At 43.5% G+C, this 20,123-nt stretch overlaps 1 protein-coding gene across 7 annotated transcripts in view; it reads left to right on the top strand.

Moving 5' to 3' along the window:
* Positions 1 to 20,123, top strand: part of LOC144505255 (F-box/WD repeat-containing protein 11) — a 203,320-nt gene that overhangs the window by 26,239 nt on the left and 156,958 nt on the right. For 2 of the 7 annotated variants that reach the window (XM_078231295.1, XM_078231294.1), the window contains exon 2: positions 9,746 to 9,903. The exons of 4 other annotated variants lie outside the window; for them this stretch is intronic. In XM_078231295.1, the coding sequence (XP_078087421.1) occupies positions 9,754 to 9,903 (150 nt within the window). In that variant the 5' untranslated portion in view covers positions 9,746 to 9,753. Of the gene's footprint in view, positions 1 to 9,246; positions 9,349 to 9,745; positions 9,904 to 20,123 lie in introns of all 7 variants that reach the window. One more of the 7 variants, XM_078231296.1, reaches the window with a different exon arrangement.

The following is a 20,123-nucleotide window of genomic DNA, read 5'->3' as shown; positions in this document are numbered from 1 at the left end:
GGCTAATTCTGTAGGGGCATGTTGGTGGAATTTAAACTTGATTAATAAATCTGGAATATGAAGTTAGTCTCAGTAATGGTGACAATTAAACTCATTGAATTTCGTTAAAAATTGTCTGATTCCCAAATGCCATTTTTTTTTTTGTTGGGATCTGTCATCCTTACCTGATCTGGCCTACATGTGACTCCAGACCGACAGCAATGTGGTTGACTCTTAACTGCCCTGTGAACTAGCTTCGCAAGCCATTTAGTTCAAGGGCAATTAGGGATAGACAACAAATCCTGCCCTTGGCAATGATACCGACATCTCATGAAAATATTGAAAAAGGGGCTTAGGAGAGCTAGGAGGGGACATGAGAAGTCCTTGGCGGGTCGGATCAAGGAAAACCCCAAGGCTTTTTACTCTTATGTGAGGAATAAAAGAATGACCAGGGTGAGGTTAGGGCCGGTCAAGGACAGTAGTGGGAACTTGTGTATGAAGTCAGTAGAGATAGGCGAGGTGATGAATGAATACTTTTCTTCAGTGTTCACCAAGGAGAGGGGCCATGTTTTTGAGGAAGAGAAGGTGTTACAGGCTAATAGGCTGGAGGAAATAGATGTTCGGAGGGAGGATGTCTTGGCAGTTTTGAATAAACTGAAGGTCGATAAGTCCCCTGGGCCTGATGAAATGTATCCTAGGATTCTGTGGGAGGCAAGGGATGAGATTGCAGAGCCTTTGGCGTTGATCTTTGGGTCCTCGCTGTCCACGGGGATGGTGCCAGAGGACTGGAGAATGGCGAATGTTGTTCCTCTGTTTAAGAAAGGGAATAGAAATGACCCTGGTAATTATAGACCGGTTAGTCTTACTTCGGTGGTTGGTAAATTGATGGAAAGGGTCCTTAGGGATGGGATTTACGACCATTTAGAAAGATGCGGATTAATCCAGGATAGTCAGCACGGATTCGTGAAGGGCAAGTCGTGCCTCACAAATTTGATAGAATTTTTTGAGGAGGTAACTAAGTGTGTTGATGAAGGTAGGGCAGTTGATGTCATATACATGGATTTTAGTAAGGCGTTTGATAAGGTCCCCCATGGTCGGCTTATGATGAAAGTGAGGAGGTGTGGGATAGAGGGAAAGTTGGCCGATTGGATAGGTAACTGGCTGTCTGACCGAAGACAGAGGGTGGTGGTCGATGGAAAATTTTCGGATTGGAGGCAGGTTGCTAGCGGTGTGCCGCAGGGATCAGTGCTTGGTCCTCTGCTCTTTGTGATTTTTATTAATGACTTAGAGGAGGGGGCTGAAGGGTGGATCAGTAAATTTGCTGATGACACCAAGATTGGTGGAGTAGTGGATGAGGTGGAGGGCTGTTGTAGGCTGCAAAGAGACATAGATAGGATGCAAAGCTGGGCTGAAAAATGGCAAATGGAGTTTAACCCTGATAAATGTGAGGTGATTCATTTTGGTAGGACAAATTTAAATGTGGATGACAGGGTCAAAGGTAGGGTTCTGAAGACTGTGGAGGAACAGAGAGATCTTGGGGTCCATATCCACAGATCTCTAAAGGTTGCCAGTCAAGTGGATAGAGCTGTGAAGAAGGCCTATAGTGTGTTAGCTTTTATTAACAGGGGGTTGGAGTTTAAGAGCCGTGGGGTTATGCTGCAACTGTACAGGACCTTGGTGAGACCACATTTGGAATATTGTGTGCAGTTCTGGTCACCTCACTATAAGAAGGATTGGTGGAAGCGCTGGAAAGAGTGCAGAGGAGATTTACCAGGATGCTGCCTGGTTTGGAGGGTAGGTCATATGAGGAAAGGTTGAGGGAGCTAGGGCTGTTCTCTCTGGAGCGGAGGAGGCTGAGGGGAGACTTAATAGAGGTGTATAAAATGATGAAGGGGATAGATAGAGTGAACGTTCAAAGACTATTTCCTCGGGTGGATGGAGCTATTACAAGGGGGCATAACTACAGGGTTCGTGGTGGGAGATACAGGACGGATATCAGAGGTAGGTTCTTTACGCAGAGAGTGGTTGGGGTGTGGAATGGACTGCCTGCAGTGATAGTGGAGTCAGACACTTTAGAAACATTTAAGCGGTTATTGGATAGGCACATGGAGCACACCAGGATGATAGGGAGTGGGATAGCTTGATCTTGGTTTCAGATAAAGCTCGGCACAACATCGTGGGCCGAAGGGCCTGTTCTGTGCTGTACTGTTCTATGTTCTATGTTCTAAAACCTGACCGGAAAAAGAAATGTACAGTGCTTGGTGCTATTCCTTGCATTTTCCTTGAATTTGCCACTCAGTGAAGATCATATCTGTGGTGCCTCTTGATGGATGAAAACCGCACTGTGACTCTGGAGGAATTCCTTGTATACTGGGAGGAGGTGACCAAGAGCTTCCTTATGGCTGACAGCAGGGTGACTCCTCTCTAGTGACTGCAATTAGGCTTGACTCCTTTCTTGAATATAGTCATGATCACAGTATCCTTGCAATCCCGCAGCACTGCACTGCTCTTCCCAATGTGGGATATGAGCTTGTGTAGCTGGGCCAGGAGTGTATCTCCGTCATGTTTCAGAATTTCAGCAGAGATTCCATCTGCTTCAGGGGCTTTGATTTTCAGCTGTTGAATGGCTTTTTGAACTTGACTTCTGGGGTAGAGCTGAGAATGAGCTGGATGGGCTACTGAGGAATAGAGCTGAGAACTCTTGAATCAAAGACCATGTCTCAGTCCAGGACTTCTCTCCAGTGAGCACTGACTGAACAATAAAGAACAAAGAAAATTACAGGACAGGAACAGGCTCTTCGATCCTCCAAGCCTTCACTGACCATACTACCTGTCTGAACTAAAACCCCCCTACCCTTCTGGGTTACTATATCCCTCTATTCCCATCCTATTCATGTATTTATACAGGCGCCCCTTAAAAGTCATTATCGTATCTGCTTCCACTACCTCTCCCGGCAGCGTGTTCCAGGCACCCACCACCCTCTGTGTAAAAAAAAAAAAAACTTGCCTCGTACATCTGCTTTAAACCTTGCCTCTTGCACCTTAAACCTATGCCCCTTCGTAATTGACTCTTCCACCTTGGCGAAAAGCTTCTGACTGTCCACTCTGTGCCCTTCATAATCTTGTAAACTTCTATCAGGTCACCCTTCAACCTCCGTTGTTCCAGTGAAAACAAACCAAGTTTCTACAACCTCTCCTCAGAGCTAATGCCCTTCAGGCAACATCCTTGTAAATCTTTTCTGTACCCTCTCCGAAGCCTCCACATCCTTCTGGTAGTGTGGCGACCAGAATTGAACACTGTTCCAAGTGCGGCCTAACCAAGGTTCTGTAAAGCTGCAACATGACATGCCAATATTTAAGCTCAATGCCCCAACTGATGAAAGCAAACATGCCATATGCCTTGTTGATTACCTTCTCCACCTGTGTTGACACTTTCAGTGACCTATGTACCTGTACATCCAGATTCCTCTGCCTGTCAATACTCTTAAAGGTTCTGCCATTGACTGTATATTTCCCATCTGTATTAGACCTTCCAAGATGCATTACCTCACATTTGTCCGGATTAAACTCCATCTGCCATCTCTCCGCCCAAGTCTCCAACTGATCTATATCCTGCTCTATCCTCCGATGGTCCTCATTGCTATCCGCAATACCACCAACCTTTGTGTCGTCCGCAAACTTACTAATCAAACCAGTTACATTTTCCTCCAAATATATATAAATATAAAAAACACATAGCAAAAGCCCAGTACTGATCCCTGAGGAACACCACTAGTCACAGCCCTCCATTATGAAACGCACCCTTCCACTGCTACCCTCTGTCTTTAACCGAGCCAGTTCTAGAACATAGAACATTACAGCGCAGTACAGGCCCTTCGGCCCTCAATGTTGCGCCGACCTGTGAAACCAATCTAAAGCCCATCTAACCTACACTATTCCAATATCATCCATATGTTTATCCAATGACCCTTTAAATGCCCTTAATGTTAATGGGTCCACTACTGTTGCAGGCGGGGCATTCCACGCCCTTACTACTCTGAGTAAAGAACCTACCTCTGACATCTGTCCTATATCTATCACCCCTCAATTTAAAGCTATGTCCCCTCGTGCTAGCCATCACCATCCGAGGAAAAAGGCTCTCACTGTCCACACTATCTAATCCTCTGATCATCTTGTATGCCTCTATTAAGTTGCCTCTATTAAGTTACCTCTTAACCTTCTTCTCTCTAACGAAAACAGCCTCAAGTCACTCAGCCTTTCCTCATAAAACCTTCCCATCATACCAGGCAACATCCTGATAAATCTCCTCTGCACCCTTTCCAATGCTTCCACATCCTTCCTATAATGCGGCGACCAAAATTGTACGCAATACTCCAAGTCCGACCGCACCAGAGTTTTGTACAGCTGCAACATGACATCATGGCTCCGAAACTCAATCCCTCTACCAATAAAAGCTAACACACTGTACGCCTTCTTAACAACCCTATCAACCTGGGTGCCAACTTTCAGGGATCAATGCACATGAACACCGAGATCTCTCTGCTCATCCACACTACCAAGTATCTTACCATTAGCCCAGTACTCTATATTCTTGTTACTCCTTCCAAAGTGAATCACCTCACACTTTTCTGCATTAAACTCCATTTGCCACCTCTCAGCCCAGCTCTGCAGCTTATCTATGTCCCTCTGTAACCTGCAACATCCTTCCATACTGTCCACAACTCCACCGACTTTAGTGACATCCGCAAATTTACTAACCGATCCTTCTACGCCCTTATCCAGGTCATTTATAAAAATGAAGAACAGCAGTGGCCCCAAAACAGATCCTTGCGGTACACCACTAGTAACTGAACTCCAGGATGAACATTTCCCATCAACCACCACCTTCTGTCTTCTTACAGCTAGCCAATTTCTGATCCAAACCGCAAAATCACCCTGAATCCCATGCCTCCGTATTTTCTGCAATAGCCTACCATGGGGAACCTTATCAAACGCTTTACTGAAATCCATATACACCACATCAACTGCTTTACCCTCATCCACTTCTTTGGTCACCTTCTGAAAGAACTCTAAGGTTTGTGAGGCACGACCTACCTTTCACAAGACCGTATTGACTATCCCTAATCAAATTGTTCCTTTCTAGATGATTATAAATCCTATCTCTTATAATCCTTTCCAAAACTTTGCCCACAGCAGAAGTAAGGCTCACTGGCCTATAATTACCAGGGTTGTCTCTACTCCCCTTCTTGAACAAGGGGACAACATTTGCTATCCTCCAGTCTTCTGGCACTATTCCTGTAGACAATGAGGACATAAAGATCAAAGCCAAAGGCTCTGCAATCTCCTCCCTAGCTTCCCAGAGAATCCTAGGATGAATCCCATCCGGCCCAGGGGACTTATCTATTTTCACACTTTCCAGAATTGCTAACACCTCCTCCTTATGAACCTCAATCCCGTCTAGTCTAATAGCTTGTATCTCAGTATTCTCTTCGACAAGATTGTCTTTTTCCTGTGTGAATACTGACAAAAAATATTCACTTAGCGCCTTTCCTATCTCTTCAGACTCCATGCACAACTTCCCACTACTGTCCTTGACTGGCCCTAATCTTACCCTAGTCATTCTTTTATTCCTGACATACCTATAGAAAGCTTTAGGGTTTTCCTTGATCCTACCTGCCAAAGACTTCTCATGTCCCCTCCTGGCTCTTCTTAGCTCTCTCTTCAGGTCCTTCCTGGCTAACTTGTAACTCTCAAGCACCCTAACTGAGCCTTCATGTCTCATCTTTACAGAAGTCTCTTTCTTCCTCTTCACAAGAGATTCAACTTCTTTAGTAAACCACGGTTCCCTCGCTCGACCACTTCTTCCCTGCCTGACAGGTACATACTTATCAAGGACGCGCAGTAGGTGTTCCTTGAACAAGCTCCACATTTCAATTGTGCTCATCCCTTGCAGATTTCTTCCCCATCCTATGCATCCTAAATCTCATCTAATCGCATCATAATTTCCTTTCCCCAGCTATAACACTTGCCCTGCGGTATATACCTATCCCCTTCCATCGCTAAAGTAAACTTAACCGAATTGTGGTCACTATCCATTATAGTGAATAGTTGCATATATGTCACTATTCTGTATCCAGCTTGCCAGCTCACCTCTGATCCCATGCGACCTCACCTTCTGTACCAGTCTGCCATGAGGGACCTTGTCAAAGGCCTACCGAAGTACATATAGACAACATCCACTGCCCTGCCCTCATCAATCATCTTTGTCACTTCCTCGAAAAACTCAATCAAGTTAGTGAGAGACAACTTCCCTTCACAAAGCCATGTTGCTCTCGTTAATACGTCCACTTATTTCTAAGTGGGAGTAAATCCTGACTGCCTTCCTGTTCTCTGAGCTCCCCTTAATGCTTGGCTCTGTGAAGTTGGCCCTGAGTGTTTGATACATTGTTCTGATAGTGCTGAAGAAACTGCATGTTGTTGGTGTCGGAGTTATTTGGATCTCCAGCTCTTCCTACCCACCATTTATTTGTCTTGTGTTTTATGTGGTACCACTGCCTTCATCTGCCTGTAAGGCTGCTGCTTTTCCGTTGGGCTATGATGAAGTTTTCCATCAATCAAGGCTTTGTGCTTGCACTCAATTGGATCCTGTATCTCTTGGTGAGTGGTTTGATTAAAAACAACATGTTTCCTGGTAGAGGGAACAAAAACTTCTTTGTAGGTGCTTGTTTTAGTGGACTTTATGGTTGACCAAGCAGTATGGCAATGATGTGATCGCTGATGACTTGAGAATCGAGAGTTTGTCAGTGAGGTGCTGACTGAGGAGGACCATCTTGATGGAATCTTTGAAGTCACTGATAATTTTCTGGAAGCATTGATTCTGTTGCCTCCACAGTTTGAGGGTCAGGCTGATGGAGATAGTAGATCAGACAAGGCGGTGATCGGTCCATCAGTTGCCAATACCTGTCCATAAAGTCCACTAAAACAAGCACCTACAAAGAAGTTTTTGGTCCCTCCACCAGGAAACATGGTTTTTTTAATCAAACCAGTCACTGCGATATAGGATCCAATTGAGTGCAAGCACAAAGCCTTCATTGATGGAAAAATACATCACAGCCTAAGGGAAAAGCAGCAGCCTTATAGGCAGATGAAGGCAGTGGTACCACATAAAACACAAGACAAAGAAATGGTGGATAGGAAGAGCTGGAGATCCATCAATTGCCAATACCTGTCGTAGCGTGGGTAATGTGGGGATCTCTCTGATCCCTTTCTCAAACAATGAAGCCAGTGCCAGCATTTGGACTTTGAGTGGTGTCATGAGGCTTTGTGCTTCTCTCTCTGGTAGAACAGGGTGTTGGTTATGGCAAGGCCATGTTCTAGACTCAGAAGACTCAGTCGGAGCTTGTTTTCCTCCTTGCCTATCGTGCCTTTCCAGAGATTCACGTCCTCCCTGACTGTGGCACAGTAATCTCAGAGGAGGATCAGCCAGCTGGCACTTGCTCAAAGTTGGAGTGGAATCCCTCCTCGGCATTGTCTGTTGTCTCAAGTATAGGAGTGTGTGTGCTGGTGACAGGAGCATGCTGATTCATGGTTAGGGTGAGCTGGGCTGTCATAAGGCGCCACACAAGCTGGGGCATGTTCGTTGACTTGAGGTCACAATTAAGAAAATGAAGAGGATACAAGATTAAATTGTTAAATTAGTTGAGTTCAAATACCCAGGCCTGCTAGTTGTGGTAAAGCTGTGTCTGGTGTTTTGGTCAGCCTGCGCTTGTATATAATATTGCTTCGTCCTGTTCAGTGATGATATGGGCTATCCAGGTCTTAGAGCAGGTGTAGAGATATAGAAATCTATAGAAATATAGAAACCCTACAGTACAGAAAGAGGCCATTCGGCCCATCAGTAAAGAGATTAGAATGTCAGTAAAGAGAGTAAAGATTAGATGTCAGTAAAGAGATTAGAATGACTTGCTAAGTGCTGGTTCTCTAGTCTTCGAGACCTCTGAGGTGATCCTAGATGCCATATGAAGTACTTAATGTGGTAGAAAATGTGGTGTAAATCCAAAGCAATATGTTCAGGCACACCAGAGTAAGAGACAGGGTTGTGACAAGTAGGTTTCAGTTAGTGCCAGTAGATGCTGCTTTACAGTGAATGATCAACTACTGCAGTGGATTGCAAAGAGGGATAATTAAGGCCAGACACTGAAATTAGTTAAAGCATCAGATGTTTTAATACAAAGGAAGGGTGAGATTAAAATGGGCTGAATGGCTAATCTGTGGACAGGCTTTTTGAGTCTGACGGCCTTTTCGTGTTCCTTAAAAACGTTACACTAATTCTCGTTTTCAAAAATATTCCAATGACAGTTTTCATATGAGTCTCCACAGTGAATGTTGAAAGCTGTCCTCCTCTGGAGAATTTGAAGCCCGAGTGCACTATTCCTCCACCACGTGCATACTCTGCACTTAAAAAAAAAATATTTTCCCTAGTCCAGAGGAGCTGAGGCCATTCCAGCTGCTTGCAATTATTGAAGTTGGTCAACTCGGCATGATTGAAGTGTGGAACCCCATGAAGTGAGATTTGATCATAGCTGCAGCAGGAGTTTTATGTATTCATTGGGTCATTGGTAGATTTGACTGTTTCATTTTTAGGTAGTTATAGCTGTTTTTAGAAGTGATTTCCAACCGTGTTGGCAACTTGTTTTTTTTAAAAATCAGAACTTTATTGTACATCTATATATTTATCCATATGTTCCCAAGTAAGGCACTTTCAAAAGGGAAGTTGATGGTATTATACAAAGTCTGATTTCCATATATAGTCATCCCAGTGCAGTGCTAGTTTGTAATAAAATGATTACTGAAGGGATTATTTGGTTTTAAAAAAATGTTTTAAAAAAAAATAAATGTTACTTGTTTAACCATGTGTGCTGAGCAGTTGTGAAATCTTGAAATTAGAATTGAGAAGCTTGAGAAATTTGGGAAGGAGGGTCTGTCTCTGAAAAAGGCATGCACTTGATGGATTTAATGGCCTTTTGCTTTCCTAATAGTGCTGCATGATGATTCTACTAGCACTGCATTTTGCTTAGCTAATATATTCATGTATAGCCCTTAAACAATTTTCTGAGGGTCAATGCTTGTTGCTATAAAATTTCAACTACTTCTTGGAATGCAACCTATGCTTAGTGCTGATAATTGCTAACAAATAAAGCTGTCTACTTCAATGTGATCGTGTCTGGCTTCTAACTGCTTCTCTTCCTTCCTTTTGTTATCCTGCAGTGTTCTGTGCCCAGGTCTTTGTGGCTAGGCTGCTCCAACCTGGTAGAGAGCATGTGCGCACTGAGATGCCTGCAGAGCATGCCCAGTGTCAGATGTCTCCAGGTGCCTTATCTTCTTTACTTACTGTGGTTTTTTTTTTGTTCTGGTTCTGTGACTGTGTTTGTAACCCTCTGAGTACTGACCAGTTTTAGTCAGGTTGGAGGTTGGACAGTGGACAGTGTTGAGGTTGAGGAAGGAGGGTGGGGGTTCTCGGTGTACGTGCTAATAAGCTTCTTCAAAGCTTGAAGCCAAAGTCAGTCTGTGTTGCATTAGCTTACCTCGCCCACAGTGGAGGTGGGGGCACTCTACTTGGTCTCAGCACTTGGCTTGGGGTCCCAATCATCATTCTGTGACTATTGCTGGAAAGGGTTCCTTATGTGTATATTAGGTGAGTGTATGACTGGGGGCTTGGCTGTCATGCAATCTTTGGCCAAATTGCATGTTGGCTCTTCATTGCCAGATTCACTCATGATCAATTGCAACTTGGTGTTGTATTTGTATTTGCCTCTGCCTGTCCAACGGCTGAGACTGGAGGAAGACTTCGAAATAAAGAGAAGAATCATTGAGCTGTGCAGGCTATGGGATCAGTGGGGAGGGCCGATGTGGAGTTGCTTCCAGGTCAGTTTCACTAGCTATATTTGCTGTTGGGCTGGCTGAAGTGGTTGCTGGGGGATCTGTGGATGTTGCTCGGGTGGGTGAGTGGGGCCTGTGGGTGTTACCGGGAACTGGGGGGGAGAGGTCTGTGGGTATTATTGGGCAAGGGAGCAGCTGTTGCTGGGGGGGGAGGGTGGGCTCATGGGTATTGCCTGTGTGATTGCTTGGTGCTATGAGGGTTGATGATGTTGCATATCTCATTGAACACCATGCTCTGGGCTGCTTGATGGCATCTGCCTGTCACTCTTTCTTGTGTTTGGCAGTGAGAATAGGGTAATGATCTGTAGTTTGTGACACAGACTGTATACTATTTCTTCGAATTTTTTTTTCCTCCCCATCAAACTAAGATGAGAAACACTTTGCACAGTAACGAGGGGGAAAATTATCGGCAGTGTGTTGAGAGGTGTCCTGATAGAAACCGGGGAGGACAAGGGGCCATCGTCTGTTCCTTGAATAACTAGACTAGGCTTCCCTTTCAGGGACAAAATTCGCCAAAGAAAATTGTAACAAGCTCGAGCATTCGGTTTAGGCCATTGCAACATGGAAGAGCAAGTCTGGAAAATAAACTTGGAATATGGAGAGGATTCAAGGTTACAGAGTTCTTCTGCTAAAATGCATGGACCTGAAACTATTTAGTCTGTATTGGCTTTGCTCTAAATTTGATTCTGTACACCTATGTTTCGCAGCACTCAGAGGGTTAAATTTATTTATTTTGATAAATCCCGTTTGGCTTTGTTTGTACAGCTTAGTGTTGTGTGTGCTAATGTGTAAATTTATCATGTTCTAGAACAATACTAAATGTAAAATTTTGTATGTCTTTGCATGTGGCATGTTTTTATGTCATTTGCTGTATAGCTGGTGGCATTTAGCTTCTAGGTTGATAGTGCAGTGTGTACCAGTTAGATTTTATATCCTGTGTTCCCTGGAACAATTGATATAAACTCATTGTATGTTATTAGGTCAGTAATGTCAGAAACCTGGATTGACAGAGAATGTTGTGGATCAGAAATGTTGGCAAACTTGCATCCATTTTTGGAATTAGACTCCTTGGAGCTGTTGAAATAAGTTGAACTGACCAGTTTTTGTGCTAGTCAATTGATTAACTAGTAAACTAGTTCTGAGGTACTGCTTTTTCTAGCTGAGACATTATGTAGTTAAACTGTAATTCGCATTTAATTTTAAAAATAAAGCACCTTTCACAATTTTGGGGACCCCAAAGTGCTTTACAGCCAGTAAAGTACTGTTGCGCTCTAGTCGATGCTGCAATATGATGGCAGTTTACATATCAAGATCCCACAAAGAGCCATTGCAAAGTAATCTGTTTTGTGATGTTAGGTGAGGGTCAGTTATTAACCAAGAATTCCCCTGCTCTTCTACAGAATAGTGCTTTGGAATCCTTTCCATCACTTGAGAAGATTGGTAGGGCCTCAGTTTAATCTCTTATCCAAAAGATGGCACCTTTGACAGTGCTGGAATGTCAGCCTAGATCTTGCGTCCAAGACTTGCAAATTGAGCTTGAACCCACATTCCGTCTTTGAGAGTTCTAGCTGAGCCATGGCTGATAGTCATGGTACTGTTAGCCAATCACAGCAAGATGACTACTGGAATGACCATGGCATGAAAGCCATGTCAAAATGGTAGGGAGCAACAAGCAGTTGGTATTCCTGCTTCTGCTAGAGTCCAGTGATTCTTTTGGGAAAGAGTGCAAGCATATGCACTGGCAGAGGGAATTATTGCTTTTGGCTGCAATGTTTTTCATCGTCAAACAGACTTGTGTTCACTTGGCTTGCAAATTGATGTCTGCTGGAGTACCCCGGGCTGGGCCTACGGAGTCCTAGTCCAGTAAGAGTTGGCACCTTCAGGAGAGTAGTGGGATAGAGAGCAGAAAACTTTGCTTTGAGTTACAATTGGACTGATTTTGTGTTTGTGTGTGTAGTTCTTCATTTTACAAGATGTGAAAGTTGCCATGTGCCTGGAAGAATAGTGTATTTTAGGGTTTCACTTCCCCTTACCGAGCATAAGATGTCTCCCCATCTTTTCTTTTTAATCAGCAGTCAGTTTAAATAGAGTTCATCAGTGCATAGTTCCTGTTCAGAAGATGCGAAGTTCAAATCTAGAGAAGTTTGAAGACACAGTTGTAGGTTTGCTGTGCCCATTGAAGTGAATATGTTTGCTCAGTTAGAAGATTCTGACTCTCTCCCACAGCCCTCACCATGAATTCCTGATGGTTTCATCCCAAGACTGCTCCTGCTTCCTAACTCCCCTTCCAGTTAAATGGCCTTTTTCACCATCTACAGAATGGTCATAACTGATTGTCAGGTGGTTAGTTTTTCATTCTTGAAGGCTTGGTAGCCGTATCCGAACCCCTAGATATCTCCCATGGCAGCACCCCAATAAAATGCAGATTATTGATGAAGCAATCTGTTTTTGTGAGGGGCTTGGTTAGCAGCAGTGTGAAATGAGGAAACTGGTAATGTCAACTTACTGATTGTTTATAGAACTCTGGTGCTCTGAATCTCTCAATTTGAAACTTCTATGGTGCAGTGCATCTTGCTGCTGTTGCAAGGATTCAGTAATGTTTCATGGATGCAGTCAGGATGGGACAGGAGCAGCTTTTGAATAAATTATGTATTTAAATTAGCTCTGTTGGAAGTCTGCTGTGATATCAGGTTGCATGAATCAGAAGGGCTGGCTCTCAGACCTTGATGTGGAGATGCCGGCGTTGAACTGGGGTAAGCACAGTAAGAAGTCTCACAACACCAGGTTAAAGTCCAACAGGTTTATTTGGTAGCAAATACCATAAGCTTTCGGAGCGCTGCTCCTTCATCAGATGGAGTGGATATCTGTTCTCCAACAGTGCACAGACACAGAAATCAAATTACAGAATACTAATTAGAATGCAAATCTCTACAGCCAGCCAGGTCTTAAAGGTACAGACAATGTGGGTGGAGGGAGCATTCAACGCAGGTTAAAGAGATGTGTATTGTCTCCAGACAGAACAGCTAGGTCTTTCAGACCTTGGCCTTTGCTGAGCCGTTAGCCATTCCTGCTATAGTGACCCCTGTAGCACCGAGCTCAGCTGCAATACATAAATTGCTGAGATTCACAGCTTGGGCTCACATCTGAAGGGCTGGGTAGATTGTGCATGAAACTGCCAAAAAAGGGGCAGGGGAGAATGGGCATACTCTGTTCTGTGCTGGGCCTCGACATGTTTAACTAATTGAACAAATTCTATTGTCTTGTACTTATGCTGGAGAAGTTGCTTTGCTCAGTTTGGAAGGTTGACATGCTGATGTATTGCGATCAGTTCACCAGTGTATATGTCCTGGTCACGCAGAGAAATCGGAGCATTTTCCAACCTTGCTTTCAATATTTAAGATGATGCAAAGGTTTGACTTGATTTCAGAATCTGGAGTTTGTATGCATGTTAAACCAGTTTGTGGAAGGGCTGCCACTGGGTGCTGCTAGTCTGCTTGGTTGTGCAATTCAGTGGTGGTGGCAGCAGTAAATGTTAAATATGTTTCCCTGATTCTTGGATTTACTTTCTATTCTAAGATGGGTTTCAACTAATGGCTACTGAATCATGTTTGTACATTCTCTGCAGTCTAGCACCTTGCAAGATTGCAGCTGTAATGAAAGATGTATGGTGTTCTTGTGGGCTTTGGTTTTCCTCTTCCTGAAGATGCTGATTCAGACTGCACTGTAGTCCTGCCCATACCGTCAGCTCCTTGCCACCAGGCCTCAGCCAAGTGGGCACTTAGCAGGTGTAATCTGTGACAGCGAATATCGGCAGATGGTCCTACTATGGACAGTTATGTCTCTAAATTTACCTTCTAGTCTCGCCGTGCAATCCAAGAGGCGACTCACTCCTCCACTGCCTTTTGCATCCTGTGAATTGTGCTCTGGCTTGTTTCTGTCATAAGGACCTTTTCGACATTGATGGGCTGTTAGTTTGAATCTTGACTTCTTACTGTGGATAGGTACTCGGAATAGAAATGGAAACTCTTGTTCATTGGAACCCAGCTGGAGCCATCGGATTGGTACTAATTGAAAAGGACCTGAGATTTAAAAATTCTCCATCTTGTGTTCAAATCCCTTCCTGTCCTTGCCTCCCTACCTCTGTTGTCAGTATTAGCAAGTGCCTGCTGCGACAATTACATTGTTAAGCTAAATGCCTTATGAAATGTAATGGTATATGGTTAAATTCTCCCCAAGGAGTATAAATGAACACAGTTGGAACAGTTCCTGTGGGAAAACCATAAGCACTTTGTCTTTGCAAGTTGAGAGTTGAATAAACTTCCTGAAGTCAAAAGGCAAGTTGCTGTGTTCATCCATCATATAACATACTAACAGTTGATATTAGCATGTGTAACCACCTGTAACTCTACAGCCCCCTTGACCTTTCTGCTTCAATTCCAGCCTTGTTGAGTCTCCGTTTCCATTGCTCTACCATTCAACCAATTTCCCTGACTATGTCCTGCCCCATTGTGACAGCACAGTGGTATATAGTTAGGAGGGATTGACCCTGGGAGGCCTTAGTGTCAACTGTAGAGCATATGAAATCTCAGATTCAGGTCAGACATGGGCAAGTAAACGCCCTATTGATTTACCACCTACATCCTCTCAGTTGATGAATTGGTACTCATATCCATGTTGAACATCTTTTGGATTAGGCACTGAGGACAACAAGAGTACAGAATGTGCTCTTGGGTTGGGTGGTGGGAGGGATGGTGGTGACCATCACCATAAGTGGTTTGTTGGAGTAGCACAACTACTGACTGAACTGGCTGAGTCCTGCCAGACTGGACCTGAAGCAGATAGTGAGAGAACCTACTTGCTCAATCTACTTGAGCAGAATAGATCTGACACTTGACAATATACTGGCTGCAGTGCTGAAGACATGCTCTAGAACTAGCTGTGCACCTATCCAGGTTATTCCAGTACAGCTGCAGCATTGACTTCTAACTGATGTTGAAAATTGTCCAAGGAAGTCCTGTCCACAAAAATTAGGACAAATCCAATCCAGCCAATTACTACCCCATCAATCTACTCTTCAGCAAAGTGATGGGAGGAGTCCGACAATGCTATTGACTGGCACTCACCAATAATTGCTCACTGGTGCTCAGTTTGAGTTATGCCCAGGACCGCTAAGCCAATCTCATCACAGCATCGATGAAGCATGGGCAAAAGAGCTGAACTCGTGAGGTGAGAGTGACTGCCCTTGACATTGAGGAGTTATGCCCAGGACCGCTAAGCCAATCTCATCACAGCATCGATGAAGCATGGGCAAAAGAGCTGAACTCGTGAGGTGAGAGTGACTGCCCTTGACATTGAGGCAGCATTTAACCTAATGCGGCATCAAGGAAAAAACTTTTCATTGATTGGCATTATGCCTCGCACAACAGGTGGTGATTGTTGGAGGTCAATCAATTCAGTACTGGGACATTGCTGCAGGAGTTACTCAAGCTAGTGTCTTAGGCCCAGTCACCTTCAGCTTGTTGTCATTCTCGCCGTGATAAGGTGAGAAGTGGGGACGTTTGCACAGTGTTCAGTTCTATTCACAATTCCTGAAACAGTCTGTGCCCTCATGCAGCAAGACCTGGACAACATTCTGACTTGGGCTGATAAGTGACCATGAATGTTCCTGCCAAACAAGTGCCAGTCGATGACCATCTCAACCTGAAACTTAACTGGACCAGTCGTATAAATACTGGGGTAACGAGAGTAGCTCAAGAGGTTGGGAATTTTTGTGGTGCGTGACTTCCCAAGCCTTTCCACCATCTACAAAGGCACAAGACAGGAGTGTGGTAGAATACTCTCTACTTGTTTGGATAAGTGCAGCTCTAACAACACTCAAGAAGCTCAACACCATCCACGATAAAGCAGCCTGCTTGGTTAGCACCCTATCCACCACTTCCAACACTTCCTCCTCACTGACGCACAGTGGCAGCAGTGTGTGCCATCTACAAGATGCAATGGAGCATCTCACCAAGGATGTTTTGACAACACCCAGAGGACAAAAGCTGGGAGCACCATTACCTGCAAGTTCCCCTCCAAGTCACTCACCATCCAGACTTGGAAATATATCGCCATTCCTTCATTGTTGCTGGATCAAAAATCCTGAAAAACTCTTAACAGCACTGTGGGTGTACCTACACCACATGGACTGCAGTTGTTCAAGAACAGTAAGAAGTCTCACAACACCAGGTTAAAGTCCAACAGGTTTATTTGGTAGCAAAAGCCACGAGCGGCAAATGTCAGATTTGCTCGTGATCCCAGCATTCAGTGAAGAGATTAAAAAAGTACCTGAATGCAATTTGTTGACTACTTCTGAAATAAAAGCAAAATGCTCAAAAATCTCTGGGTCAGGCAGCATCTGTGAAGAGAAAAACTAAGTTGACCCTTGATGACCTTTCATCGAACCTAATTTTGTTCTTTTGCGTCATTTAAGAGTACGGAGGCCAAATGTAGCATTTGTGGAGCTTTCTTCAAACACTGGGCTGAATGCATGCAACACACTGGTCTGTGAAACTCAACCATGTTGCAATTGAGCATTCGAATGGAGCACTATTCAAATCTGCATCAATTTGACTCTGAAAATGCTGCATTTGCAGCTTAATGGAACTTGTTTGTGCTAAATGTCTGATCTCCCCTGACTTTTTTTAACAGAATATTTTAATAGCTGTTTAATTAGTTATCCAATTGTACTTGAATGAACTGAAAGCTGTTAGATGATCCTACTGTACATTGATAATACAAGCCACAAATAAATACAGGCCGCAAGTATTTCCTTGGAAAGTGGTTCATTCCTCTGGAAATATTTTGCCCTATTACGTTGAAACATATAGAAACAATAGTGGAACCAGTTGAATTTTTTTCTCTTTGAAATTCATGGTGGAATTTGATGCATGTGTATCTGACACTTCCCAGAGTGTTGTTTGTTCACATTCCATTTGGGAAGCATAGTTGTGTACTATAGGCCGTGTTTTAGCATGTGGTTTTCTGCACCGTTCCTCCATATAAGCCTTTCTGATCTGGATAAGGTCATTGCTGGGTGCTGAGCAGACTTCTGCAGGGGTGAATATTCCTGAGCCCCACATTGATGTATGTCCCAAAGGCTGGTCAAACAATGGGTTTTGCAGCACAAACTGAGAAGGAATGTAGTCTTATGAAGTGTTGTGATTGGTTGGTATGAAGTAAGAGAGCGAAGGAAAGAAATGCATTTCACTTTTTATTTGAACTAAGCAAATTCTCTTGCCTTGAGCTGTGCCTGATTCTGGGACACAATACACTGGGTGCCTTCTGTACGTTCCATGTGCTCGCCTGCTGGTGCCAGCTGTCACAGGTCATTGGGTAAGAAGTGAGTCCTGACTGATATTCCTCCTCTGAGGCAAGGGATAATAGAGCCAACAGTGGTTGATCAGCTAACCCAGCCGAGATTGGGAATTGAGCCCAAATTGCCTGCTTGGTATGGTTCAGCTACACATTGTCCTCAGCAACCAATTCTACAGTAAGCTCCTGTTACAAGTTTTTCATCTTGTCAAACCTGTTAAAGGTGCGGAGCAGAGACAAGATGAGGAGGTGAACCTGAGTCACATTCTAGTTGTTTTGCAAGTGATTGCAGGGGGGGCCTTGTATCCTCACCCATTTCCTAGGTGTCACTCTAGAGTTGTGATCCCAAGCTAGCTAGTTGCGGAAGTGGGAGGAGAAGAGAAATTCCATTGATCATTGTAATTTCCAGCATTTAAAAATATTGAATGTATAGATTTTTCTTCACTTATTCCGACATGGCCTTTCCTCTTCTAAAATGGCTGTGGATACCGTTGTACATGTGCTGGAGCCATTTGGATATCTTGCCCAAGTAACCTGCTGAACCATGATGGGATCCATTCATAATTTGGAGCAAATGCATGTGTGGACACACTTTTTGGCATCAATTATTGCATAGTGTTCAGCTGTCTGATTTCCCCATTATCTCATTAACTCAGGAAATTGTACATGTATTACTGTACAAGTTATCACTCAGAATAACTTAAAACTGTGTTGAAATGCAAATATAGGAATTTGTCATGCAAACTTTGCAAGCACTAGTCAGATTTGATCTCATTGGCAGCTTGTCCGTTGGGAGTTGTGTTGCGAGATCTGGTGGTTTTAAAGTACAGTAAGAGTTTTAACAACGCCAGGTTAAAGTCCAACAGGTTTGTTTGGTAGCAAATGCCATTAGCTTTCGGAGCGCTGCTTCTTCGTCAGATGGAGTGGATATCTGCTCTCAAACAGGGCACAGAGACACAAAATCAAGTTTCAGAATACTGATTATTTTTAAAGTAGTTTTAAAGTAGTCAGTTAGTTTGAACTCATTGGATTAATGAGGGTTCTTGTATCTGCCATCCACAAAATAACTCTCTAGTTTAATTCACAAACCAGTACAGTTAATCTATGGTTTTAACATTTAGTGTTTTTTGCCATACTCTAATCTAGAACGGTGAAATATGCCAAGGTTCTCTTGTGTGCTTTTTAAAATATTTCTGTGAGGAAATTAAGTTGCAAAAATAACACTAGAATTGAAAACTAAGTGAAAACTTATATATATGAGGAGAGACTAAGTTGGTTAGGATTGTATTCATTGGAGTTTAGAAGAGTGTGAGGAGATCTCATAGAAACTTGCGTGATTCTAACAGGGTTAGACAGGGTGCATTCAGAAAGAATGTTCCCGATGATGGAGGGCGTCCAGAACTAAGGGTAATAGTTTGAGGATAAGGGGTCAATGTTTCGGGACTAAGGTGAGGAGAAATTTCTTCACCCAGAGGGTAAAAGTGTGGAATTCGTTACCACAAAGTAGTTGAGGCCAAAACATTGTATGATTTCAAGAAAAAAATAGAAATAACTCTTGGGGCTAAAGGAATCAAGGGGTATGGGGGGAAGGCAGGATCAGGATATTGAATTCAGCCATGATCAAAATAAATGGCGGAGCAGGCTTGAAGGGCTGAGTGACCTACTCATGCTTCTATTTTCTATGTTTTTATGATATCACCGATACTATGTGGGGGAAACACCACTATCGGTGATATCATAGAGAATGGGCCCATAGCCAGATCTCACAAGTAGCAATGAGACAGGATGATTTGTATCATATTAAGTCACATGTCATCAATGTCTCAGGAGTAGCATTTTGGCCACTCCAGGGAGTAGCACGTTATCCAGGTTGGCATTTCCCTGCGATACTGAAGGAGGACTGCACTGTCCGAGGGGTCATCTTTCAGGTAAATTGAACTGTGGGACCTCTGACTTCTCGGTGGAAGGAAAAGATGCCATGGTGCCATTTTGGAGAAGAGTTGAGGATTTCTCCCTATTGTTCTAACAAATACTTATCCCACAATAAACATTGCTAAATCAATGCATCTGGTCGTTGTCACATTGCTGCCTGTGGGACATTGCAAATTAGCTGTTGTGATTCTGACCTGATTAACTAACAGAAGTACTACATTTTCTGTAGAGTGCCTTTTGTCACCCTGAGTCATGAAATGAATTATGCGGTGCAATGGACTAAATTGTGCCTAATTTCAAGCTAGCACACTATGCCAGAAGGCTCAGACTTGTACACAGCAGATCCAGTCTCAATACACACACACACAACTGTAAGATTTAGTTGCCCACTACACATTTTGCTAAACTTGTATGTACATTCTCAGAAAAGCGAGTCTTTTCTTGAGATTTTGATCTGGTACCCTGTGTGTAGTCTGCATCTGCTGAGCTGTAAAAGTACACAATCCTCTCTGATCAGGGCTTTTTATTCTGGCATTGTTTCTGTATTAATTTTCTGAACAGAATTGGATGTGAAAGACTGGCTAGGAATGGATTGGGGTTCAGGGGTTAAGATCTGGTGTATGGTTTTAGGATGACTTGTGTCCACTGATCAAATGTTCATTTTGAACAAGAAACGATCAATGTTCAACACTTGGGGTTTTCTGGTTGTTGCGTTTCTTGGCTCCATCTTTCTTAAACAGTGAGATGCAGATTACAAACCGGAAACCACACCTTAAACCTGAAGAAAGGACTTCTGTGAATGTTGCCAAATTTGATATAAGCAGCAAAGTCTAGAAACTCTGGATTGGTTTGTGGACCATTCAGTTGATTTTTATGAAGGCTGTTCAGGTGTTTCCTTGGATTGTGTGCTAGTTTGGAAT

Source organism: Mustelus asterias, chromosome 16, assembly GCF_964213995.1.
Source record: "Mustelus asterias chromosome 16, sMusAst1.hap1.1, whole genome shotgun sequence".
Taxonomy (NCBI): Eukaryota; Metazoa; Chordata; class Chondrichthyes; order Carcharhiniformes; family Triakidae; genus Mustelus; species Mustelus asterias.
This window is presented reverse-complemented; position numbering and strand designations above follow the sequence as displayed.